General features: G+C 55.6%; 8 protein-coding genes across 8 annotated transcripts; 3 read left to right on the top strand and 5 right to left on the bottom strand.

Annotated features, from left to right (window-relative positions):
* Nucleotides 1-1,198: 1,198 nt before the first annotated feature.
* On the top strand, nucleotides 1,199-3,159 carry TRIREDRAFT_82095 (ammonium permease; the record flags this gene model as incomplete). The annotated part of the gene is made up of 4 exons (XM_006969296.1): nucleotides 1,199-1,297; nucleotides 1,367-1,683; nucleotides 1,795-2,472; nucleotides 2,608-3,159. The coding sequence occupies 4 exons, from the start codon at nucleotides 1,199-1,201 to the stop codon at nucleotides 2,960-2,962; spliced, it is 1,449 nt and encodes a 482-aa protein (XP_006969358.1). The 3' UTR covers nucleotides 2,963-3,159.
* Nucleotides 3,160-5,140: 1,981 nt separating this feature from the next.
* TRIREDRAFT_27384 (uncharacterized protein) lies at nucleotides 5,141-6,949 on the bottom strand (the record flags this gene model as incomplete). The annotated part of the gene is made up of 4 exons (XM_006969228.1): nucleotides 5,141-5,229; nucleotides 5,286-5,397; nucleotides 5,461-6,183; nucleotides 6,278-6,949. Coding segments are annotated over 4 exons (1,596 nt in total), but the record flags the coding sequence as incomplete, so codon positions are not given.
* A 2,532-nt stretch (nucleotides 6,950-9,481) lies between these two features.
* On the bottom strand, nucleotides 9,482-12,026 carry TRIREDRAFT_124016 (glycoside hydrolase family 36). The gene is made up of 3 exons (XM_006969257.1): nucleotides 11,903-12,026; nucleotides 11,229-11,838; nucleotides 9,482-11,159 (listed from the first exon to the last, which is right to left on the bottom strand). The coding sequence occupies exons 1-3, from the start codon at nucleotides 11,985-11,987 to the stop codon at nucleotides 9,614-9,616; spliced, it is 2,241 nt and encodes a 746-aa protein (XP_006969319.1). The 5' UTR covers nucleotides 11,988-12,026; the 3' UTR covers nucleotides 9,482-9,613.
* A 1,127-nt stretch (nucleotides 12,027-13,153) lies between these two features.
* On the bottom strand, nucleotides 13,154-13,939 carry TRIREDRAFT_111937 (uncharacterized protein; the record flags this gene model as incomplete). Its single annotated transcript, XM_006969256.1, has 2 exons — nucleotides 13,154-13,792; nucleotides 13,871-13,939. The coding sequence occupies 2 exons, from the start codon at nucleotides 13,937-13,939 to the stop codon at nucleotides 13,154-13,156; spliced, it is 708 nt and encodes a 235-aa protein (XP_006969318.1).
* A 1,338-nt stretch (nucleotides 13,940-15,277) lies between these two features.
* On the top strand, nucleotides 15,278-16,534 carry TRIREDRAFT_82087 (uncharacterized protein). Its single transcript, XM_006969295.1, has one exon. It carries the CDS (start codon nucleotides 15,293-15,295, stop codon nucleotides 16,442-16,444), a length of 1,152 nt encoding a protein of 383 aa, XP_006969357.1. The 5' UTR covers nucleotides 15,278-15,292; the 3' UTR covers nucleotides 16,445-16,534.
* Nucleotides 16,535-16,614: 80 nt separating this feature from the next.
* Nucleotides 16,615-17,358, bottom strand: TRIREDRAFT_82085 (uncharacterized protein). Its single transcript, XM_006969255.1, has 3 exons — nucleotides 17,269-17,358; nucleotides 17,085-17,183; nucleotides 16,615-17,009 (listed from the first exon to the last, which is right to left on the bottom strand). The coding sequence occupies exons 1-3, from the start codon at nucleotides 17,315-17,317 to the stop codon at nucleotides 16,843-16,845; spliced, it is 315 nt and encodes a 104-aa protein (XP_006969317.1). The 5' UTR covers nucleotides 17,318-17,358; the 3' UTR covers nucleotides 16,615-16,842.
* Nucleotides 17,359-18,235: 877 nt separating this feature from the next.
* Nucleotides 18,236-19,872, bottom strand: TRIREDRAFT_111932 (aldehyde dehydrogenase; the record flags this gene model as incomplete). Its single annotated transcript, XM_006969254.1, has 3 exons — nucleotides 18,236-18,692; nucleotides 18,753-19,707; nucleotides 19,794-19,872. 3 exons carry the CDS (start codon nucleotides 19,870-19,872, stop codon nucleotides 18,236-18,238), a joined length of 1,491 nt encoding a protein of 496 aa, XP_006969316.1.
* Nucleotides 19,873-21,816: 1,944 nt separating this feature from the next.
* Nucleotides 21,817-23,395, top strand: TRIREDRAFT_52349 (uncharacterized protein). Its single transcript, XM_006969294.1, has one exon. It carries the CDS (start codon nucleotides 22,084-22,086, stop codon nucleotides 22,993-22,995), a length of 912 nt encoding a protein of 303 aa, XP_006969356.1. The 5' UTR covers nucleotides 21,817-22,083; the 3' UTR covers nucleotides 22,996-23,395.
* Nucleotides 23,396-23,865: the final 470 nt, after the last annotated feature.

Below are 23,865 nucleotides of genomic sequence, written 5' to 3'. Positions count from 1 at the left end.
GCAGGGCTGGTATGCGGTTTGATGCCTTACGGAGACTGGGCTATACGATCCGGCAGAGAGGGTGCTGTTCCGTCTTGTTTGACGGACTCAGTTCTCGAATATGACGGAGTCAGGGGAGTAGACGGGGCTCAAGCTGTGCAGGGATGCAACATCGCACTGCAGACGCCTCATCTCCAATGCTACGGAGCAGTCTGTCGACGATCAAATCGTCTCCAGGTCTCATCTCGGGGTCGGTGCGACGAACCGAAAGGGAGGGGCCCCATCTGAGAGAGGTGGACAGCCAACGATGACACGCAACAGCACTTTGAAAGCTCACCAACGGCGACTCTTCAAACGGGAAAACCCCACGCCAGCTGAGAGACGGAAAGCTCCCTTCACGGCATGTCACCGCCTCATCTTGCGCTCTACAAACAAGGTGGATTACAGAAAGCCAAATGAAAGACTGGCTGTCATCTATACGAAACTGCTTCAGCCATGCCAATTCTCTCATCTGTCCTATACTGGCCTGATATGCACGAGATAAGCCTCCCAGATAAGCATCGACCCAACATGGCACCGAATCCCCGGACAACCTGTGGGAGTCGCATCACTTATCTCTGTGGCTTCAATCCTGGGCACTACTAACCGCAGCCCGCACCAATGAACTTGCCATCCATCTCGAGGGCGATAAGCTCATCTGAGAGGCGCACCCGTTGCCCCGACTTCGCATCGTACCTGTCCAGTGAGGCAGACGACTGCCCATTGGGCTTCATGCAGCTGGATATTGGCTGGCAGCTCTTGTATACTAACGTCTGGGCGTGGGATGAGGCTGCTTGTCTCCTGGCCGATGGATGATTTGGGTTGGCAGTGATCCAGTCACACAACTCTAAACAGCAAGCGAGCTGAAAGGCATGCGGGATAAGTCGGGGGGGTTGATGAAGCTGAGGATCGGAGCGCATGGCCATGCCAGCTTTATCTATAGCCTAAGGCATGGTGGTATTACTATCTACATATATCAAGCCAGCTCCCATCTCAGCCACCTCCTCCCCCCCTGGCGTTGGATTCTCGTCCATCCCTCACTGGCCTTGTGATCTCACTTGGGGTTCCTCCTCAGTTTGCCGTCGACTCGAAGAGCAGAGTTACACGATCAAGACACCAAGGGCCGATCGATAGCAGAACGATCCTGGGACTGCAGGAAAGGAGGAACAAGAGCAACATCATGTCGACACCACCAGGCGTCGTTGCCTACAATGGCACCACGGGCAAGGCCGACTCTGGCCGCTCATCCGGAGTCAGCGACCTCAACATCTTCTACGACGTACGTTCCCCCCTGAACTCGTTCACGACAAAGACCTGACTGACTGCCTGCTAACATGTCACCACTCAGACTGGCAACATGGCCTGGATCACCGTCAGCGCCGCCCTCGTCCTGCTCATGATCCCCGGCGTGGGCTTCTTCTACAGCGGTCTCGCGCGCCGCAAGTCGGCCCTGTCGCTCATCCTGCTGTCCATGGTCTCGGTCGGCGTCATCAGCTTCCAGTGGTTCTTCTGGGGCTACTCGCTGACCTTTTCGCGCACCGGCAACGCCTTCCTGGGCGACCTGACGCAGTTTGGCCTGATGAAGACGCTGGCCCAGCCCAACGGCTCGTCCAACATTCCCGACATTCTGTTTTGCCTGTACCAGGGCATGTTTGCCGCCATAACGTGAGTCCTTCCTCTAACATCAGCATACTACTCCATCATCTCGTCTTGACCCCCTTTCTCCTCTGAGAACACAAAGACTTTACTTACTTACTTACACAACACCCCAAACAGTCCCGCCCTGGCCATTGGCGCCGTCGCCGACCGCGGCCGCATGCTCCCCGCCATCGTCTTCATGTTCATCTGGTCGACCGTCGTCTACGACCCCATCGCCTACTGGACCTGGAACAGCAACGGCTGGCTCTTCAAGCTGCCGTCGTACGACTTCGCCGGCGGCGGCCCCGTTCACATCGCCTCGGGCACCTGCGCCCTCGCCTACAGCATCATGCTCGGCAAGCGCACCGGCTACAGCAAGAACAACGGGCTGCCGTACCGCCCGCACAGCGTCACAAACGTCGTCGTCGGCACCGTCTTCCTCTGGGTCGGCTGGTTCGGCTTCAACGGCGGGTCCGCGCTGGGCATGAACATCCGCGCCGTCATGGCCTGCTTCGTGACGAACCTTGCTGCGTCCGTGGGCGGCGTCACTTGGGTCCTGCTGGATTACCGGCTCGAGAGGAAATGGAGCACCATTGGCTTCTGCTCCGGCGCCATCGCCGGCCTGGTCGCCATCACGCCCGCCTCTGGTTATGTCACGCCCTGGGGAGGCCTCATCATTGGCATCGTGGGCTCCATCTGCTGCAACTTTGCCACCAAGCTCAAGTTCCTCATTGGCGTCGACGACGCGCTGGATATCTTTGCGGTTCACGGCATCGGCGGTATGGCGGGCAACATCATGACGGGCATCTTTGGAACGTAAGTCCAATCCATCCCCTCATTCCCCCATCCCTTCTAAACACACACACACACACTCTCTCTCTCTCTCTCTCTCTCAACCTTTTCAAACACAAAATAAAGATCACTCAAGCTAACATGATGTTCGAATGCCAGCTCCACCATCGCCTCCCTCGACGGCAGCACCGTCCCCCACATCGGCTGGATCCAGCACCACTGGGTCCAGCTCGGCAACCAAATCGCCGGCATCTGCGCCGCCTTCGGCTGGTCCTTTACCCTCTCCTGCATCATCCTCTTCCTCATGAACCTCATTCCGGGCCTGTCCCTGCGCGTCAGCGCCGAGGACGAAGAGGTCGGTGTGGACGACTGCCAGCTGGGCGAGTTCGCGTACGACTACGTCGAGCTGACGAGGCACGTTACCGACGGCGTGCCGCTTGCGTCGACGCCGGCCGTGCTGAGCAGTAGCAGTTCGACGGCGGAGAAGCATTCTGCCGAGAAGATGCCTGTTTAGATGGAGTCTCTTTTTCGGATGTAGTCTTTTGCCTTTTTCTTGCTTTGGGTGTTGGAGAAGGAGAGAAGGGGGAGAGCTGCTTGGAAGTATATAATTGTGGTTTTTTAGTACTGGTGTATTCGGTTTGGAGGGAGGGTCCCGTTTATTGATACCAATTGCTAGATTAAGTCTATATAATACAATGCCATGTTACATATATCTATGCTAAACCACTTACTGGCTTGAACCTGTAGAGACCAACGATTGTCGAATATTAATAATAGTACCAGATGCTCTCTTATAACCTCCTTTCCTCCCTGTGCTCTTCTCTCACAAGGCCATCTCACATCTTATAAGCCATAAAGATCTACACCTCGCTGTCTCCTGATTTATGAACTCACGACACCTCACGACACCTCACGACACCTCACGACACCTCACGACACCTCACAACACCTCACAACACCTCACAACACCTCACAACACCTCACAACACCTCACAACACCTCACAACACCTCACAACACCTCACAACACCTCACAACACCTCACAACACCTCACAACACCTCACAACACCTCACAACACCTCACAACACCTCAACAACACCTCAACAACACCTCATACATCAGTCTCAAGAAGAATAATTCAATCATCCCTTTGCTTTTCCAGCCCACGCTACCATCCTAGCATCTCTCCCAACCCTGCCCCCACCAAATCGCCACTCCATGCTATCCATCCCCTTACCAAAAATATTCCTGCAACATCACTCGGACCTCTTATAAGTTCACGTACGAACGTATGGACATGCCACGCAGAGTACAATGCAGACATCTCTTCTCTACCTCTATGCGTATACCTAATGTGCCTCCCATCTGATTGGAAAAGAAAAGAGAAGAGAGTACTTCGAAAAGCAGCAACTCTGTAATTGCCTCCTAAACCTGATGCTACACCAGAGACAGTAGGTCACATAACGTAGGTATGTTATAACATCCTTCTTTTCTCATACCAAACACTCGACACTTCCAGAGCTTCTGATGCGAACAGATCACAGCATTGGTGTAATCTTCTCGTGCAGGCAGGCCAAGTCAGTGCCAGTGTCAACAATCATACCAAAACACAATGAAACGAGTTTAAAAAAACAGAATCCCGCCCAGTCGTCTTCCCGCATCGAGCCATCGTTGTGGTCGTCTCAGAGCCATACGGACCGCCAACTTCGAAAAGCGGCTGCATACCTCGAAACAAGCATCGCAATCGCCTCGGATCTCGATGCTTCCATCTTGGGGCATGTGGTGGCTTGGATGAAATGCCGATTCATGCCCAATTTTGTCCCAGTGAACCTATACCATGCACGCCGATGCAAACTCCTTGGCTGCGCTGCGATAAATATATAACACTATTTCCCATGCATCGTAAAACAAAGTTGCCGCGAATAGATATGCATTTGACCGAGGGGGGCCGGAGGGCGAGGCCTCGCTTCCATTAAGAGGCCTCTTCCGCACCATCCGCCTCCCATCTATCCGATATGCCTGTCATCAATCAAATCAAGGACGCTGCCTATTGCAAGCCCGTGTACAGAGAATGCTTCAAACGCTTTAGTGAGTTTCGCTTTGCTGCTGGTCCGGCGTCGTGCTTGGCGGCTGATGAATCGTCACCGTGCTGGCACCTGTCGAAGGACCGGCGGCTCCCGAATTGCCCTGTCCAGAGACGGAGGGTTGTGACAAGCCGGCGATGCTGGCATGTTGGAAACCATGGGCGTAAGTGTCGGCAATCGTGTCCGTGCTCAAGGGGACAGCGTACTGCGGGAATGACCTGACGACTATGGCAGATTCGTCAAAGAAGTTTCCTGAAGCGTTTGGCGCTGGCGGAAACGGCTGGTTGAGCATGCTGGACAAAAAGTTGGTCGACGAGTTGATGGTCGGCGGCTCCAGCGGAGGCGGCACCGGCGGCCCCTGGTTGCTGGGCTGTGTGGGAGCTGGCGGGACCTGCACATGGAAGGGCAGGTTCTGGGGCTGGGCATCGACCACCATTTCGCTGGCGTCCAGGCCCTCAAAGTCGTTATCGTCAAAGGCCATGTCGTCGTCGAAAGCCTCGCCCTCGGTCGTCTGGATGGGAGGCAGTCCGCCGGATCGACGAATCACCGTGGCCCTCAAGCGGGAAGCGTGCCGTGAGAAGAAGCTGTCTCTGATGCTTTCGAACTGTGGCGCCGTGTTCAGGTAGTCGCGGAACTTGGACACCATGTTTCCAGAGAAGACGCAGAAGACGTCCCGCTGATGCTGCGTAAACTCTGCTTCTGTCAGTACGTCGGCTAGAGGAAGAAGCGGTGCATGTGTAGCAAAAACTCACCAGCTGGCGCTTGCCTGCAAAAGGGCTGGAACTCGTCCCGTTGGAACGCCGCCACGCCAGTCAAGCTGAGATGCGTGAGACGAGGGCACGAGTTGAGGAGCCTCATGATGCTCTGCCGCTATCGTTAGCTCGTCCCTTACAATTGGATATATGAGTGTATCTGGATCGTCCATACCTTGAGCGTCAGGTTAATGCAGTAGCTGAGATGAACACGCTCCAGGCTGGGAGCAAAGTACTCGCCGCCCAAGAACATTCCGTTGGCATCTCTCCTCACCCGCGGACGATAAGCTGCCTCGGCAAGCGCAAAGACGGACTCGTCGGTAATGTTACTGCACTTGACCAAGCCTATGCGCTTCAGCTTGGGCAGAGTAGCGAGGCATCGGACGGACACATCCGTGAGGAGCGTGCAGCATCCCAGGTCAATGTAGCGGATGCGGTTGCAGCTCCGCACCAGGCGGATGACGCCCTCGTCGGTGATCTGGCCGCAGTGGCCGAGATGGACATAGTGCAGGTTCTTGCCAAGCTTGGCAATGGAGTGGATGGCGGCATCCGTGATGTTGCGGCACTTGGACAGGAGCAGATTTCGCAGACGGGGAGCGGCATCGATAATCTTGGCCACGGCAGCGTCCGTCAGCCGGCTGCAGGACGTCAGGTCGAGTATCCGCAGGTGCTCGTAGACTTGGGTCGGCGGCAGGGAGAGGAAGGCGTCGTCGTCGATCAGCTCGCAGTTGGCCAGCCTGAGCTCGCGAAGGCTGTTACCCTTGGCCAGCAGAGACGTGATGGGGCCGTTTCCGATCTGGACGCACTGATGGAGGTCGATTTCGAGAATGTTGGGGCAGTGCTCGGCAAAGGCAAGGACGGCGTTGTCGCGCAGTTGAATGCACTCGTTGAGTTTGAGCTGCGAGGACAAATGTTAGCTTGAGACGGCCCGAGAATAGATCAAAGCATTGGGCTCCAGGAGAAAGGCTTAGTTCATCGAGAAAAACACTCACCCTCTTGATATATCTACAGTTCTGGGCTAGGGTGAGCATGCTCTCGTTAGAAATGTTCTCGCAGCCCGAGATGTTAAGGCCCTGCAGGCGCTTGCAGTGCTTGGCGATGGCGTTGATGGAGCGCTCGGTGATGTGCTTGTCGTTGGAAATGTCCAGGGCCAGCAGAGACGAGCTGTTCTCGACGAGGGCAATGAGGCCCGTGTCGGTCAGGCCGCGGCAGTTGGTCAGCGTCAGGCGCTCGACCCTGGAGCAGACGGCGAGGGGCATGACGCTTCCATCGTTGACCTTGTCGGCGAGGGCGGCGAGGTTGAGGCGCTTGATGAAGTCGCGGTACTGGAAGTAGGGGTGCTCGAGGCCGAGCGTCTGGCAGATGCTGTGGTGGTTCTTCCAGTTGGAGCAGGCAGGCCGGTGCCACAGCAAGTCGACAGCGTTCCTAGCCCAGCGCTTGGACACGAGCATGCAGTGGTATAGGTCGGCCGTCGAGCTCAGCTTGGAGAAGACGCCGATGAGGATCTCGTTGGGCAGCCGGTTGACGGGCGGCCAGCAGGCGTCGTCGACGACCTGCATGTCTGAGAAGTTGGGGACGCCGAGCGAGGACTGGGAGTCGTTGGCACCCAGGAAGAAGTCGGACTCTTCATTGTCGGCCGGCGCAGGGGAGTTTGTCGATGAGGAGGACCGAGAGTCCTCCCGGGCTGAGCTGCCAGCGCCAGATGGCATTGCGGCCATGGTGTTTGTGCGTGCTGGAGCGGGCAGAGGGCGGCTGCTTGTTGGGCTCAAGTGTGAAGCCGTGCGAACGAGGGACTGGCGGCAAGGGGCAAAGAGCCTCGAGTGTTCCGGCAGATGGCGCTCGTTAGATTGGCTCGTCGGGTTGTTGAGAGGCAGCACCTTGGGGCTGGTCGATCGGGGGGGCGGCAGGGATCGATCCGGGCGGTTCTCGTTTTCGTGTTTTATCAAGGACAAAACAGGCCGAAACAGAAACGAAACGACGAAGAAAACAAAATAACGGTGCAACACACAGGGACTGCCGTGCCGAGGGTTCTTTTAGGAATGAATCTTGGGGGACGGAGCAAGCAGACGGTGGAAATGAGGAAACCCTTCGAAAGGGGGCTTGCGAGGGGAGAAAGGGCTGGTTGTCTTGTCCTGTCCCGTTCGTCAAAGGCCTTTTTTCTTCCTCAGGCGGGCTGTCGGCTCTTCCTTGGGCACGAGAGACGGGCGGCAGGGCACACCGACTGGGAGGCTTGCGTCTGGATGTCTCAGCGGGCGGATAATCAGCAGGGCGAGGCCAGCCAGCTGGTTTGTGATCGGATCGGGGGAAGAGGCTGGATGACGTCGGTCTGGGATTCCCGCTCGAGGGCCGTGTTTCCGTCGCAGGACGACTTGGAGGCCGTCTGGTCCGTCCGTGCCTGTGTCTCTTGTGTCTGTGCGGGCGGGTGCTTGTTGCGTACAGAAGAGATGCCGGATGCCAGCTGCAGGTATGTATGTACGGAGTATGCACAGCGCAGGTGGTGGTGGCGGCAGACACAGGCAGAGGCCGAAGCTGGCGCGGGACAGAAGCAGGAGAAGGACTCAGCAGAGGCGCAGACAAACTGGCAGGCTGGGGCTGGACTGAGGCCGGACCGGGGGTGAGAAAACAATAGGCCTGGATGCTGGAAGGGGGAGGCTGCAGGTCTGGACCAGAGGCGGCAGATGATGGGTTGTAGGGTTACGGAGTTGAGGGCATTGGATGTTTGTTGAGGCTGGCGATGGCCTGGCAGTGGTCAGCGCAGCAGCAGAAAGCGGAGCAGGCGGGAGCCCAAGGCTAGCACCACCGCTGGCGTCCTGCAGGCGCTGGAGGGCGCTGGAACTGGGCGCTAGCGGGCGCCACTAGCCGCTGGAGCAGCGCTGGAACCTGGATGGGCCCTGAAGCACGCTGGAATCGGCTGTATTGATGCGCCTTACTAAGAACACGGCATAAGCTCAACCTGAACTCCATGCGTCGAGAGGCTTGCAAGCAGCTGAACATCGCAACCAAAGGCTTGGACTGGCGATTCCGTCGCAAACAAATGTCGAAACGCATCGTCCGAGTGGTCACCTCAAAGCCACAAGTACCTCTACCAGATAAGGTGGCAGTACTAGGACCAAATGGCAACAGACTACGGCCTGGATGGGATAGCATCACAGCCTTCCCCCTCACTTCAACCCGTCCTGTCTCTGAGTTTCCCCTCCTTTTCTACCTTTCTCTGCTGAACCATATCGAAAGCCACATCATGCAAACAGGGATCAAAGACCAGAAGGAGGCAAGGATGACTCCAAGTGTTTATAGGTAGCACAACTGCCGCCAGGTCATTGCACCAAGGCAGTTTGCCGGCAGCTCATCATCGCTTTCTTTTCCTCTTGTTTTGTCCAAGGCTCATCCAATTTCTGCCTCAACCGTGCTTCACCGCGGGTTGCCGGCCTAGATCACGAGCAGCAGCGTCTTTAATGCCCCAAGTCAAGATACAGGCCTCTTCCACCATCCTGTGTCATCCCGCAAGCAATGTCCTACCTCGAATCAGTCCAGATTCAACATCAGTCTCGTACCTACCTACTACCTGGTACTCCATCTGCAGAACCCGGTACAACTTCAACTACGACCTAGGTACCTTACACTCAACAAGAGTGCAGACTACCTCCTCATCTCCCCCCTTAAGCCACAAAATCACAGCGAATCAACCGAACCTCTAGACTCTCAGCAACTCATTATATCACCGCACGTGACGCCCGCATCTGTCACAAAGAAAATGAAGCCACTGCATGCAGCTGATCCCAATCACACTTGCAAACCTGCGCATGTGCAAGTACCTACAAGTACCTGACCTCCTACTACAGCCCAAAAGCGAATCAACGTGCACTCACTCACTTGGGGCGCATGATCTCTTCCACTACAGCGTCTTCGCCATATTTTCACCGAATTTGTCTTTAACTCTTGCTACACTTATCAAACTTCGTAAAGTCATTAGGCAGATGATTTTGGGATAATGCCAAATCCCAACCATAACCTTGGAAGGTAACAGAGCCTGATCTTGTTGGTCTCCAAAGTAAGGTACATGGACCCTTGTACCCGCCATCACATGCTTCAATCGCTGCCCAAGCTCACGGCCCTTACATCAGTGCCTTGCCTTACCGCATGATGACTCTTCTCAACTCAACACAACATAGCATCAACTCGGGCATGAGCTCACTATGCAGTCAGAAAACGCCTGCTGTGTATTAACTACTGAATGCTAAGCTACCATACATAAGTGCTACTGAAGAAACGATGCATCAAACAAAGCCTGTAGGTCATCTAGGTCATGGTGATGGGTTCACAAAATCAGCTCATGTCTGCTTCTCCAAAAACACCACCTTGCTGTCATAGTCCCCATTGAACTGATACTGCAGCCCGATGTTCATCAGCGTCGCCCCCGAGAACGTCTGGTTGCCGTCAATCTTGTACTTGGCCGACGCATCCAGGCCCTGCAGCCGCAGCACCGGCCACGCGTTGTTGATGTTGGCCCGGATCTGGAAGTAGAACAGCACCGCCTGGCTGCCGTCCTGCGAGATGAAGAGCGCCGCCGGCCAGTTGGACTCCTCCGGCAGGCTCAGCCGCCACATGTCGCCCTTGACAACAATGGGGTTCACCTTTTCCGCCAGCGCAATGATGCCCGGGATCTGCGCCTTGTCGTCCTCCGGCATCTCCGCAGGGTTGAGCTCGAAGCCAAACGAACCTCCCATCATGGCAACGTGGGCGCGGAAGGCAATCGACGTCGTGCGCTGCGTCTGGCCGTTCGGTACGGCAGAGACGTGGGCTCCCATGGCCGACGGCGGATACACGAGCGACGTGCCAAACTGGATCGCAATGCGCTCCACGGCATCCGTGTCGTCAGACGTCCAGATGTGAGGAAAGTACTGCAGCACGCCGGGATCGAAGCGGCCGCCGCCAGACGCGCAACCCTCCCAGCGAACATTGGGGAACTTTGACGACAGCGTGTCAAAGACGCGGTACAGGCCCAGCATGTAGGCGTAGTCGAGCCCGGGGTAAGGGGCCTCGTGGATGCCGCGGTTGTTGTCCCACTTGACGTACGAAATGCTGGCGTTGCTCAGAATGTTGGACAGCGACTCAATGATGAAATCCTGCACCTCTGGGAGAGCGACGTTGAGCACCAGCTGGTTCCTCGTCAAGGTACGAGGGTACGACCCGGCGTGAATCGCCCAGTCCGGGTGTTCCATGTATAGGGTTGAGTTGGGGTTGACCATTTCAGGCTCGAACCAGAGGCCAAACTGCAGATGATCAGAGGAGTTGGCCACCTTGAGCTTTGTCACGTCGCTAATGAAGTCTGGCAGGCCCTGCGGGAACCTCTTGGGGTTCGCCTCCCAGTCGCCCAGGCCAGCATTGTCACTAACTCGAGGATGCTTGACGCCAAACCAGCCATCATCCAGCACAAACAGCTTGATGCCGAGATCGGCAGACTCCTGCGCCAGATGCAGAATGGTGGTGTCGTTGTAGTCGAAGCCGAGGCCCTCCCAGCTGTTGAGCAAGACGGGGTGCATCTGCGTCGCGAATTTGCTCTTGATCAGATGCTTGCGGTACAGGTTGTGGAACTTTCGCGACATTCCGCCAACGCCAGTGGTAGAGAAGACGGCAACCGCCTCGGGGCTGCTGAAGGTCTCGCCAGGGCCCAACGGCCACGACAGTTGATAGGGGTTGACGCCAATGGCGGCTCGCGTGAGACCCTGCGAACCCTTTTCGACCTCGACGGAGAAGGAGCCAGTGTACACAAGGGAGAAGCCCCATGCCTCTCCTTGGGACTCGGTCGTCGTAGGCGTGATGAGCGAGAAGAAGGGGTTGTGGAGATGGGAAGAATAGCCAGTCGTGCTCCCGAAACTACATGAGGACAGATGACAAGTTAGTATTAGATGGCTCCTCCAGGACCTTCGTGCAGCCACGTCTTACCCCTGAGAGCCGTAGTCAACCTTGCGACGCAGCCGCTTTCCCTCGCGAGCCCAGTCACCCTTGAGCTCCAGCATGTCAAAGTCCTCATACGGCAGATCGACGCTCAAGCTGGCGAGCTTCTCAATGGTGATGTTACCCTTGCCCATGTTGGTGATGTTGACGCTGCGCACAATGGCGTCGTATTTGGGGAAGATGGAGTAGGTCAGGTCGGCGGCCACGGAGCTGTAGTTATCATACATGTGCACGACCAGAGTCGACACATCGCCGGCGTCGCCAAACGTCGACGGCAGGCCGCGCAGCGCCGGCTTGCCCTCGACGACGCGGTGCGACTTGTACTGGAAGTCGCTGACCGTGTAGCCCGCCGCCTGCCGGATGTGCACCGCGGGCGTGCGAAAGTCGCCGCGGCCCAGGTCGGGGAACTCGCGCCGCTGCCGGCCGATGAGGTCGACCCAGCCCTGGATGGGGCCGATGATGGGGGGGAAGACGCCATCTTCCGTGGCAGGGCCGCCAAAGTGGTCGCCGATGAGGTCCTTAGAGTCGTCGTCGACGTGGAAGCGGTACGAGACGTTGTCGCCGTTGAGGGCAAACGACTTGCCAGACACGGAGATGGCTGTCCATGGGTGTCAGTGTGGGAGCTGGAGAAGCTGGAGAGCAATTGTAGATGGTGGACTCACGACTTGCTGCCCTAACAGAGGCCACCAGTCCCGCGGTCACGGCGAGGACGTCCGCCAGCCTTCTAGGAGAGGGAGCGCCGAGCATCGTGAAGATTGGCCACCACAGAGTCCGGGGCCAACTGTGCTGCGAGGGTCACCGCCTTGGGAGCTTCACAGCAGAGGGTGAGCGTCAGGCACGGCCATCTTATACTCGTCCCTCGTCACACCCGCCCTGAGATGCGTCCCAGTCCCCCGGTTACTGATCCGCGGCTCTCCTTCCCTTCGAGTCGGTCAATGGCACGATGGATCTCTGCTCGGGCTCCTCCCACACGGGTCCTCTCGTGTTCGTGCTTGTCACACTTTGATTGGGACTATCACATAGGCAGGCATCTCCAGCCAGTCAGCGGATTGCCGGGAAAGAATGTTCCACCACGGAACCAGCCATGTCTATCCCCAGCCTTCTTCAAGCTTCTTCAAATGCCTACTTTTGTGCTTCTTTCCTCCACATCCGCTCCAGCCAACAGCATCGACTCCATTGTCTCTCCTTTTGCGCACCAATGCCATCGTCTCCAGCTCCTCCGAGACTCGCCAGGCCCCAGCCCTTGCATGAGGTCATTGGAGCAAGCGGGACAGATGCGGGGGAGCGCCGTTGGAACGAAGCCTGCGAGACTGCATGCTGGTTTTTCTCCATAAATCAGAGGCCGATGTGACCTTCATCTGAAGTACCTTGGGCGTTGATCGACATTCGCCAAGGTTTGCAAGTGCTGATGCTGGGGCCGTTGATCTGGGCGAATCCGAGTATTTACCCGTCGGGAAGGTGTCTGTGAAGATCGGTTGATTGCTGCAGATATTCTTCGACGGAGTTGGAGATGCAGAACCAACAGCTGTCTGTTGAAGGTGTCAAGTTGGATTGTGGGGTGGCAGGGATTGCCTTGTGTGGCCTGGGCTCACTACCTATTGCAGTGCGTGACCTACCTTAGGTACTACCTGGTATACGTCAATCTAGCAGTGCCTTACCTATACCTACCTACACATGCTACATCACAACTTTCTGGAGAGAGAACAGTCTCACAGTTCAAGCCAATAGAGACGTTGCTGAACTAGATGTGGCCGCAAGAGTCGTAGGTACCCAGCGGAAATATATGTGTATATGTATGTAGTAATCGCCAATATGTCATCATATCTCATCATCTTGCGTTGTGAAGAACAAACGCCACTCTATATATGCATTCTTTTCGTCGTATAACCAGCATTTTCGTCGTATAACAGGCATCAAGGGTATCTCGCTCTCAGGTTCTCCAAGTAATTCCGGTACTGCTGCATCAGAATCTGTATGCTCGACTCGACAAATTTGGACATCTCGTCGAGGCTCCTGCCTCTCTCCACGCGCTCCAAATCCACCACGACGACTCTGTTGCCCACGACGTGAAAGTTGTCGAGCTTCACGTCGTCCTGCACAAAGCCCCTTGAGGCAAGCGCCGTAAGAGACTCGTGCAGTCGCTTGCGGATATAGGCATACGCCTCCTCGGCCGTCTCCGTCGTGTACGGAATGCACACCCCGCCGACGTCGGCCATGAGGTGGCTCCGCACGCCGTCAAATTGCACAACGCCAAAGTGCCGCGGGATGACGGTTCCCTGGAGCGACTGCAGGCTCCGGTAGTTTGCCAGCTCGTTATCAAATTCCTCTTCCCAGTCGGGCTTCTGGGACTTGAGGACGATGGCCGACGGGAGGTACCACTCAGGGAACCATCGCCGCAAGTAGGCTTGCGCAAACTTGGGGAAAAGGCAAAGAATGGCTTTGATGACTTGATCGAGGAGCGTCGGCTGGATTTTTAAGCGGCGGACATTGGGATGGTAGTTGTCGGCTGCCTGGCCGATGGCTGTGATGTGACGGGAACGGAATCGAAATTGCTATCAGGACGAGTCTTGCGCGTTAGTAGATGAGTCGGATATTTGCTGTGATGATTGATAGGAGAGATAGAGACTCACAAATGTCTCTACTGGCTCATTCCAGGGTATCTTTCTGCTGATGTGAAGCCCGGGAAGCGAAGTGGACATTGCAAACTGAACGACTGACGATGCGGAGAAGCAAACAAACAAACAAACAGAAAAGGAGTGGATATCCCCGCGACCGTTCTCGCGCCCAGGAGAAGAAGAACAAAGATGGAAATATCTCTGATTAGTAGGAGTGAAGATACCAGCTCAGAGATCGCGCCTGAACTTGCAGGCGAGAAGGAAAGATGGCAAGGAGCGAGAAGGTGAGCGCATTGGAAATCGTGTAAAAGCCATGTCGTGCATTGCTGGGGGGGAAATAATTTTGGTGGAGGCAATTGGCGGTAGAGAAGGCGGCCAATCAGCGTGCTGAGATGACCTAGCCCGGTAAAGCGGTCGTGTTATCGATAAGAGATGCGGCCCGGGCCGTGAGAACCAGCGAAAACTGGGCAATGTTGGTGGTATATGTGATGGAGGGTCTTGTACTATTGGATATGGTGTAGATTATGAAACCTGTGATATTGAAACAAATTCAAAGATTCTTTGTGGTGATTGAGCAGATGACTGTTGGATTCCGGGCGTGATGCAGGCGCGATATGGTTCATGCAGTGTGCATCTCGCTCATTGGCGGGTCTGTTGGAGTGGCTCGAACTGCTACACACGCAAGGTGGTGATTGGGGGATGACATTGAACGGGACATTCCCCTTTTGATCATATCGTAGAGACGGGAAGTATTGGTTTTTCTTTCGATGTGTAGCACTTCATGGCTACAGGTGTCGTTTTCATAGATGCGTTCTGATCATAAGGCCAGGGTTTCTGATAAGCTACCCCGTTGACCTAGGCAAAAGCCTGTTGGGCGATTGGTGTGTATTACCAAGCAGTTGAGAAGGCAGAATTACTAGACGTGCAAAACTCAGATGAGTGTTCTTATTTTTCTTCTATATTGACTTTGGCTTATGGGTATGCAACTGGCAAGCTCATTGACAAAGAATCATGATGTTGTTTAGTTGTATGAGAGGGGCACTCTTTGAACAACCACCCACCACGACAACCTCATTTTTCACTTCCACCTTGCGAGATCGCCTGCTTTCTTGGTAGCTACCAATATCATGCATCAATAATATGCTGTAACTATGTACCTAGGTAGGTACAAGCAACGCGCGATTCAAGCTCCATTCATCAGCAAATCTACTCAGCTGGCTGCCCTCCAGGGTAGCCTCGGATGTTTTTGGGTATGTGCTGCATGATGTCACATCACGTGGGGCACTTATTCCATCCAGTCTTCCCATTGTCAACCAGCATCAGCATCATGCCACTTACAGCTTCTCCAACCAGCTGTACGGCCTCGCTCTGCCCATCCCACAGCCCAATGCGGTGATTGATTCTCAATTCCTCTTAAACTCATCAAATACATCCGCCATGCTCCGTCCAACGCACCTCCGGCCGGTGCTCCGGTCCTCCCCCCGCTGCCAGCAGTGCCTCCGCCGAAGCCTCTTCTCCGGCAAAGGCACCTCGCGCGTCTCCCAGGACTTGGACCTCAACAAGCTCAACTCGCAGCGCCGCGACTACGAGCGCCATCGCACCATTTTCCTCGCCGCGGGCGCCACGGCCGGCATTATCTCGTTCATCTACACGGCGTGGAAGCTGAAAAAGGCTTTGGCGCAACAGGCCGAGAAGCAAAAGGAAAAGGCAGCCGTGAAATGCGACGCCCCGCCAATTCCCAAAGAGACGTTCAAGACCGAAGCGGGGGAGAAGAGGAAGATTGTGGTACACGACGAGGAGGGACGGGTCATTGTTCCGACGGGAAATAGCGTGGTGCCCGCGTTCCCGAGGAATATCGAAGTCAAGCTGTCTTCCGCGGAGGGAGACGACTCGATCGCGGCGACCATTTCGGACAAGCAGGGCAATGAGTACACGCTTGTGGGCTTGGGCGTGCGGACGGTGACGTTTATCGGCATCCAGGTGTACATGGTGGGCTTCTACGTGGCGACGCAGGACATTGCGAAGCTGCAGCAGTATCTGGTCAAGAAGATCAACCCGACCGCCACGACGCTGATCCCGTCTGAAAAGGACGCATTGCGCAAGGCTCTGAGGGATGCGACAGAAGGCGAGGAGACGTGGGATGCTCTGCTGAGGGACTCCGACTGCCGCAGCGTGCTGCGCATCGTGCCCGTGCGAGACACCGACTTCCACCACCTGCGCGACGGCTTCGTCCGGTCCATTGCCGCGCGGTCGCAGCGCAACCAGGCGTACAATGACGAGTCCTTTGGCGCCGCCATGAAGGAGTTCAAGGCACTCTTCAACCGCGGCTCGGTGCCGAAGAAGCAGGAGCTGCTGCTGTGTCGGGACGGAAAGGGCGCGCTGACGGTCATGTTCAACTCGAGCCGGGGCAAGGAGTCCAAGATGGAGTTGCTGGGCAAGGTGGAGGATGAGAGGCTGTCGCGGCTGCTGTGGCTCAACTATCTGGCTGGCAGCAAGGTGGCTTCGGAACCGGCGCGCGAGAGCATCATTGAGGGCGTCATGGAGTTTGTGGAGAGGCCGGTGGGAACAGTTGCATCGCAGGTTGTATAGACGGTTGTTGTCCCTGTATATGGAGGGGCATGCCATCATGTAACAGTATATCTTGTACACTACCTTGCCAGTAGCGGAAGAAAGGTGGCCGCATGCTGATCAAATAAGTCAACTCAGCACAGTCCAAGAACTCGTGGTGCAACATTTGTTCTTCATCTATTCAGAAATCCCATCAAGCACAATCTCTATTCGACCGGACGGCATCGCCAAACCACAATCAAGCGCCTCTTTCATGTCACGCAAAAGTCCTATCTTTGTCCTCGTTTATCCCTCTCTTCCATCTAAATCTTTGATTGTCCCTCTCTTCTGGCAAGGACAGACATGGCGACCATCAGCCACATGGTTCTTCACTCCTCGTTTCTATATTTTCTTCTTCGTTCTATTGTTCAGTCGAGCGCTTACGCAAATGCACCAACCTCCTCCAGCCGCGCCTTGAGCTGGCCGCTCTTGGCGAGGGCCTGCAGGTCCGAGTTTCCGCCAATGTGCTTCTTGCCGAAGAAGATGTTGGGGACGGAGCGCTGGCCGCTGATTTCGAGGAGGGCGTCTTGGAGCTCGTCGCCGTCGTCTGTTGACCCAAAGTTAGCATGCCGGCAAAGAGATATATGAAGGGGGGAGCAGAGGAAAAAGAGAGGAGACGAACTTCGGTTGTCTAGCTCGACGACTTCGTACTGGGCCTTGAGGTCGTTGAGGGTCTGCTTGGTGGCTTTGCAGTAAGGGCACCAGGTTTTGGAGAAGACGACTATGCATTGGATGGTTAGTATGATTTGTCGAGTTGTTGGGTGGTTGTGATTGTAGAGAGAGAGAGAGACAGAGGCAATACGCACCAACATTGTTGTTGTCAATGATGCGCTGGACTTCCTTAACGTTGGCCATTCTTGCTTCGGGGCTGAGTCTGACTGCAGATGTGAAGAAGGATCGAATAAAGTTCATGGATGTGAAAGTTTGAATGAATGGATCGAAAGTGGCTAGAAAAGAAAAAAGGGAGTGCGAGTAATATATATCTCCAATTGATGCGCTATGTACCAAGTACAGTAGTGAGATGCAACTTTTTGTAATCGGCAGTATGATGTCGGGGTACGATAATGCGACAGGTGGGCAAAATGACGAAGTTGCCCTGCGGAAAAACTCAAGCCACTGGCATCAGTCAGCAACTACGGGAGGGGCGACGAAGATGATGGCATGGATGCTTAGGTAGGCGGCGTGTGGAGGCTTGAGCTTGTATCAAAGCCCAGGGATTTGTCAAGATGGAATCAAGGGTGCTAATCGGGAAGCGGACTAGGCAGAATGGGAGAGAGAAGAAGTGATTCCAAAGGGCGATGGTGGTGCCAGGGCGGGCTTGTGATTGGATGGGAGGGTTGACGGTTGATTCCTGTCTTTTATACTTGATATTTCAAGGCGAAAGAAGTCATAGATGCTTGATGTGTGCTCGTGCATGTAGGAGACAGGATGCAACAAGGTACCTAAGGTATCTTGCAGATTGGGCACTTTACGGATTTACAGGTACTTGATTGTAGATAGGTAGAAAGTATCGAATATCTGCGTCGTGTTCAATCTGGAATAGGTATGGAGTACAGATGATACAATCAAAGAACCAGCAAGTCGAGGCTCGTGCGCAGATAATTCGGCATTGTGTCTGGGATACCTACCGCTGCTGTGGCTATTGGCGGTCGAACTCGGTCGAGATGCGATGTTACCAACAATCTTTACCAAGGCACATTTCGATGTACTGTAGTAATTTGTCAGCTCAAGCCAACAAGGATGGATAGCCTCATGCTCACTCATGGCATCCTTTTAATCAAAAATCTTCTTCCACACCCACAGGCTCACGTGGTCCGTAAACTGCTTGAACCCCTCCAACCCCCATTCCCTCCCAATCCCGCTCTCCTTGGTTCCCCCAAACGGCACATTCGGCGCAACGTCAAAGTGCGAGTTCACCCAGACGCTTCCCGCGCTGAGCCTCCGCGCCAGCCTCTCCGCCCGCACCAGGTCCCTGCACCACACCGACGCGCCCAGCCCGTGGTTGAGCGAGTTGGCGCGATCGACCACTTCGTCGTCCGAGGACCACTTGAGCAGCGGGACAATCGGGCCAAAGGGCTCTTCGACGACGATGCGGGAGTCGTCGGGCGGGTTGTCGACGATGGTGGGCTCGGCAAAGTAGCCCTTGCCCGAGTCGAGGATGCGGCCGTCGAGGGCGAGCTGGTAGCCCGAGTCCTTGACGTCTCGGTACATGTCCTTGACCAGGTCGAATCTAAAGAGACGGTCAGAGACTGCTCGAGAGCCCATGAGACGAGATGGTGCTCAAACTCACTGCATCTTGTTCTGGATCGGCCCAACCAGCACGCCAGGCTCGAATCCACCTCCCGTCTTGACGTGCTCCTTGGTAAACTCAACCAGGGCCGCCCTGAACTCGTCGTATATGGCTTCGTGCACATAGATGCGCTTCGCCAGCATGCAAATCTGCCCCGAGTTGATAAACGTCATGGTCGCAATCTTGGGCAGGCACTTGGCGATATCGACATCCTCGCACACGATGAGCGCATCGTTGCCCCCCAGCTCGAGAATGCACCTCTTCAGCGTCTTGGCACAGCTCGCAGCAACCAGCTTGCCCGTGCGGACGGACCCCGTAAAGGTAATGAGGTTGATGTCCGGATGCTCCGTCATCCACGGACCCAGCGCGTCGTCGCCGCTCAGCGCCTGGAAGACGCCCGGCGGGAAGATGGCCATGCTCAGCTCGCACAGCTTGAGGTCCGTGTACGGCGTGTACGGCGACGGCTTCATGATGACGGCGTTGCCCGTCATGAGCGCCGGCCCGATCTTGCCCAGGCCGAGCAGGACGGGCCAGTTCCAGGGCACGATGGCGCCGCAGACGCCCAGCGGGCGGTACGTGCCGTAGACGGTGCGCTCGTCGTCGTCCTCGATCACCTCGTCCTTGAGCTGCATCGTGGCGAAGGTGCGGAGCCAGCGGATGGTGAAGTCAAACTCCGTCTTTGACACGAGCAGGGGCTTGCCGGACTCCATTGTGTTGAGCTTTTCGAGGTCCGCGCGGTTGGCCTCGATGGCGTCTGCGTACTGGAGCATCAGCTGGGCTCGGTGGTCGAATGTCGTTTGAGACCATGTCTTGAAGGCCTCGTGGGCGTGCTTGACAGCCGCATCGAGGTCTTGTTTTGTGGCGAGGGGGGCGGGGGGGAGAGGCTCTTCCGTGGCTGGGTCTATGGAGTGTCGGGTTTTGGCTGTTGGGACGAATTGGCCGTTGATGATGTTGCCTTTATATGACTGGAGAAGATGTCAGTGTCACTTGATCCCCTGGTGTAAGTTGACGTTGTGCGGTACAGACCGTAATGTCAATTACTGGCTTCGAGATGACTGCCATCTTGGAGGTTGTCAAGTTGAACGGAAGCGGTAAGTTGCAAGATCTTGTCGATGGACATCTCGTTCAACAGCTGCTACAGAGAGCTCTTTATATAGCCATTCCCGTCTCCTGGCAGTCCCATCGGAGACGCAGGCTTCAAAAGGACCCCTTTGCCAATCGCGGCCCGCTCCCGCGCATCCCATCGCAACCCTATGCCAGGGTCCTTGCCTGCAATCGGCAACAATAGCACACGAGGGGTCTTTGTCCCTGCTACCAATGTGTGCTAATGCACGCCTGTTCAGCCAACCAGATGCCTACCTAGTAGTTGTGCCAGCTACACAGCACATAGCAGTTACTGAAGCAGTCCGGATGAAGCCCTCGTTGAGCAGAGCCTCGTTGAATAGTATCTCGGGCCCCGAAGGGTGCTGGTGCGGAAACCCCTTCACGCTTTGAAATACCCTTGAATGCCCCGTGGCCTCTCATACCTACACACCTGATTTGGGTGACTTGAGATGTTGGATACTACGGAGGAGGAGCACCAACGGGGAGTTGTATCGAGGGTGGCACCTCCGTATGCAACCGGAGACTTGGCGATAGTCTGAGCCCCGTTCCAAGCAGAGGCTATAGGATCGACACAGTGATCACATTTCAGGCTCATTGCTGCCACTAGTAACTGTTTGGATTGAGTACTAGGTATGTATGTGCAGAACCGGTTGGTTGTCACTGGTGCAGTCTATCTCGAGGTGCCACGGAATCAATGAACGGCAGATCGAGGTGCGTCTACATGTAATTGCCCGCGGACTGGAATCACCAAGTTCGTGACAGGGGCTTTATTTGCCCACAAGCTATTACAACTACTAGTAGTACCACAATCGCGAGGTTGTTTCGCGGGGAAGCTGGGGAGGGCTATGCCTCTTTGACCCCTTTGAGTCTAGATGGACATGGGGTTCAGGGTCAATTGTGTGTCTTTGGTTGCGATTGAGTTGGTGGCAGGCAAGACAAGGGGGGCGGGCCTTGATTCAGATGGACGATTCGGATAGCAGTTTCGGCTGCTGCGAACTGTCGATACAAGTTGGGTATCCAGGGCGATGGGCTGTCTCATGTGCCTCTTTGTAGCTCTGCAGGGCAAAGATGCTTTCATTGTCCCTGAAAGATTGAATTCATCTATAGTGTCAAATTGCACAAACAAGGACAATGACGCCGCTTTGCATGGTCTCATCTCTATGTAAGACCGAGGTCCAGCCACAGGTCTAGTTCCATTTGATGTTTGTACCTTATCCAGTTGAGATGCTTCAGCGCTCTGAGCCCGCTAACCCGCTCCTTCAGGCCCCTGCGGCCCCGCCTGTTCCCCCATCACCCGCCATCCAGCCGCGCTAGAGAGAAGAAACCCAGCTGTCAGACAGTCGCCAGCAACCTCACGCTCGGATCTCCATAATTCTCGTCCAAACACGTTTCTCTGCATCCATCCGTCCCTCGAATCCTCCTCGTCCGCGTCGGCATCGCTGGCTCGAGTCAACAGCCTGGCCTTGCCCGGATTCAGCCAGCCTCTGCGCGTCACCAGCCACAGTCGCCAACTCCGTGATTCGACCGCCGTCTGGACGCATTGAACGGGCTCAGGCCGCGACAAACGACGAACAAGCTGCTGCCCTCGGCCACCCCCAGCTGCGCCTCAATCACGTCGATTCCACGTCAGAGACACCCAGAGAACCACTGCCAGACGCTCGTTCCTCCGGCCGGCGCCGTGGATCGCCGCTTTCTGTGGGCAATTCGCCTGCCTTCTCCATCGCCTGGTCCGAGTCGACCCAGCGTGAAGCTAAGCCTCGCTCGAGATCATTCGCCAGCCGGCCCCGGGGCAGAAGCCGTTTCGCTCAGCCTTGCTGGCCACCCCCCCACGACCCCGCGATCATTTCTTCACTCTGCTGCGAGGAAAAAACCACACGCGCCAGCGCCAGTGATAGAGGGAGGGTTGCTCTTAAGAACAGGCAGGCAGCCTTCTCCTACTTCTTTTTCTTCTTCTTCGTCGTCCCTTCGCTTCTTCCCTTTCTCCGGCCGGTAAGGTGTCCTCAGCCAGGGCCACCTTGATACCCAAGACGCCAAGGTGGATTCCTCCCAGCCCATCGTGGCATCGTCCGGTGCCTTGCAACACATCATCGCCAACTACCTCAACGGCACCATCACCAACCTCTCCGCCGCCCTCCAGGAGTCGAGCGAATTCATCTCCGGGACCCTGGGCGTCCCGCCCACCGTTGTCTACAGTGGCCTTGCCGCCCTCGTGGCCCTTCCCATTACCATGTCGCGGTACGGCTGGTCGCTCAACCGTGAGCAGAGCTTCGGCGCCTCGTCCGGCGGCGTTCCCGACGTCACAAACGAAGACTTTAGCTACATCACGGCCCAGGATCTAGACGATCCCCGCGTCGAATATACCGACACCCGCTACTACCCCCGACCACGCTCCAGGGGACCTTCAGAGCCCGAGGACGACATCCTCCTCATCAAGAGCAAGGGCGTCACGTATCCGGCTCACTTCCCTGCGTATTCGATCGGTGATGGCAAGCTATACGTCAAGGATGTGCGGGAGCGCATTGGGCTCCTGATGGATCTGCCGTCACGTACGACGCGCCGCATCAAGCTGCTTTATAAGGGCAAGCAGCTCAAGGAGTCGTCAGCCCCCGTTCGAGACTACGGAGTCAAGAACAAGAGCGAGCTGATGGCCGTCATTCCCGACGTTGAGGACGACAACAGCGGTCGATCCGAGGACGACATGATCATCGTGGACGAGCCTCGAAATGACACAAAGTCCTCGCGATCCCGCAAGAAGAAGAGGAGCAGCAAGAAAAAGTCGGACAAGAACGAGCCCGCTTCCCCCACCAGTCCCGTCGACAGTGGCTCAAACGCCGATGCTGCCAATGCGCCTTCGCCCACCGTTGTCAACGCGGCGATGAAGAAGCTGGACGACATCTCTGACGAGTTCCATACCAATTGGCTGCCGCTGTGCCTGGACTACATCGAGGCGCCCCCGAAGGATGCAAAGAAGCGAGACGAGGAGCACCGAAAGCTGTCTGAATCTGTCATGCAGCAAATCATTCTGAAACTGGATGGTGTCGAGACCGAGGGCGTTGATGAGATTCGACAGAGGCGAAAAGACCTCGTTCGTCGCGTTCAAGAAGTTCTCAAGCGTCTGGATACTGCTAAAGCCTCATGAGCTTTGGCACATAACCCATTTTCTTTTTTCTTTTTTTTTCCTCTTTCACTGTGATCCTTTTGGTCTGGGGCTTCAACCTATGCATCTTACTTGGGCCGTGTTCAATTACTACACTGCACATCACTTCTCTCGTTCTATCTTCGTTGAAACATCTATATCATAAGAAAAGACTGGGCAGGGACTTTCTACTGGGAGGCACGGTTTACAAAAGCGACGAAGGGCAGATTGTGAGCTGGGACGGCGATTTCGAAGCGCAGCTGGGTCCATGGGCGATATAGACCGTTTTCTGCACGCATTTGCATGTTTCTTACCTACATGATACTACTAGACAAGATGCGTCCACTCCTGTCGCATATTACGGGGGGATGGAGATGCCCTGTAGACATATACGAGTAGAAGGGCATGTTTTGATAGATTGACGATGGATGCATGGCGTACAACTTCGAGTTGCTGTCTGCGGTACAATACGAGGTTCAAGACGAGTTGCCGTTGCGAGTCCTTTCAATATCATGAGAATCATCCGGGTAAGTCCTGGTACCCTTGAGCCGATCTAGGTACTGTTTTAAGAATCCTCTGTGATCCTTGTTCTACATGACCCATCTCTGTCCTTCGCATGCAATACCTTACACCAGCATCGCTCGACAATGCACCGACAAGACCCAATGATGCAATGGTACGTACCTTAGGCAGGTGTACCTGCTTATCTTCGCCACTGCATCATTCACACCAACGGCACTTGCTTTGTCATCACGTGCATCCAACTGCGCGCCACAAAGATAAGCTCGGCAGATTCTCGGCAAAGCCTCTAGGTCTCGCAGCCCTAAGCACCACCGACCAGTGAGCCCTTCCTCGCCTGCCCCGGAACCAGCC

The sequence above is a fragment of the Trichoderma reesei genome, assembly GCF_000167675.1.
Source record: "Trichoderma reesei QM6a unplaced genomic scaffold TRIREscaffold_30, whole genome shotgun sequence".
Classification (NCBI taxonomy): Eukaryota; Fungi; Ascomycota; class Sordariomycetes; order Hypocreales; family Hypocreaceae; genus Trichoderma; species Trichoderma reesei.
Note: the sequence above shows the minus strand (reverse complement) of the source record. Positions and strands in the feature narration are given on the sequence as shown.

Excerpts from the sequence above, each read along its gene's own strand:
- TRIREDRAFT_124016 (XM_006969257.1), bottom strand. The coding sequence starts at position 11,987 with ATGCTCGGCGCTCCCTCTCCTAGAAGGCTGGCGGACGTCCTCGCCGTG. Across the intron at positions 11,839-11,902 it reads CTCTGTTAGGGCAGCAAGTC|CCATCTCCGTGTCTGGCAAG; the intron begins GTGAGTCCACCA and ends ACCCATGGACAG. Across the intron at positions 11,160-11,228 it reads GTTGACTACGGCTCTCAGGG|TTTCGGGAGCACGACTGGCT; the intron begins GTAAGACGTGGC and ends GTCCTCATGTAG.
- TRIREDRAFT_82087 (XM_006969295.1), top strand. The coding sequence starts at position 15,293 with ATGCTCCGTCCAACGCACCTCCGGCCGGTGCTCCGGTCCTCCCCCCGC.
- TRIREDRAFT_82085 (XM_006969255.1), bottom strand. The coding sequence starts at position 17,317 with ATGGCCAACGTTAAGGAAGTCCAGCGCATCATTGACAACAACAATGTT. Across the intron at positions 17,184-17,268 it reads CATTGACAACAACAATGTTG|TCGTCTTCTCCAAAACCTGG; the intron begins GTGCGTATTGCC and ends TCCAATGCATAG. Across the intron at positions 17,010-17,084 it reads CGTCGAGCTAGACAACCGAA|ACGACGGCGACGAGCTCCAA; the intron begins GTTCGTCTCCTC and ends TTGGGTCAACAG.
- TRIREDRAFT_52349 (XM_006969294.1), top strand. The coding sequence starts at position 22,084 with ATGTCGCGGTACGGCTGGTCGCTCAACCGTGAGCAGAGCTTCGGCGCC.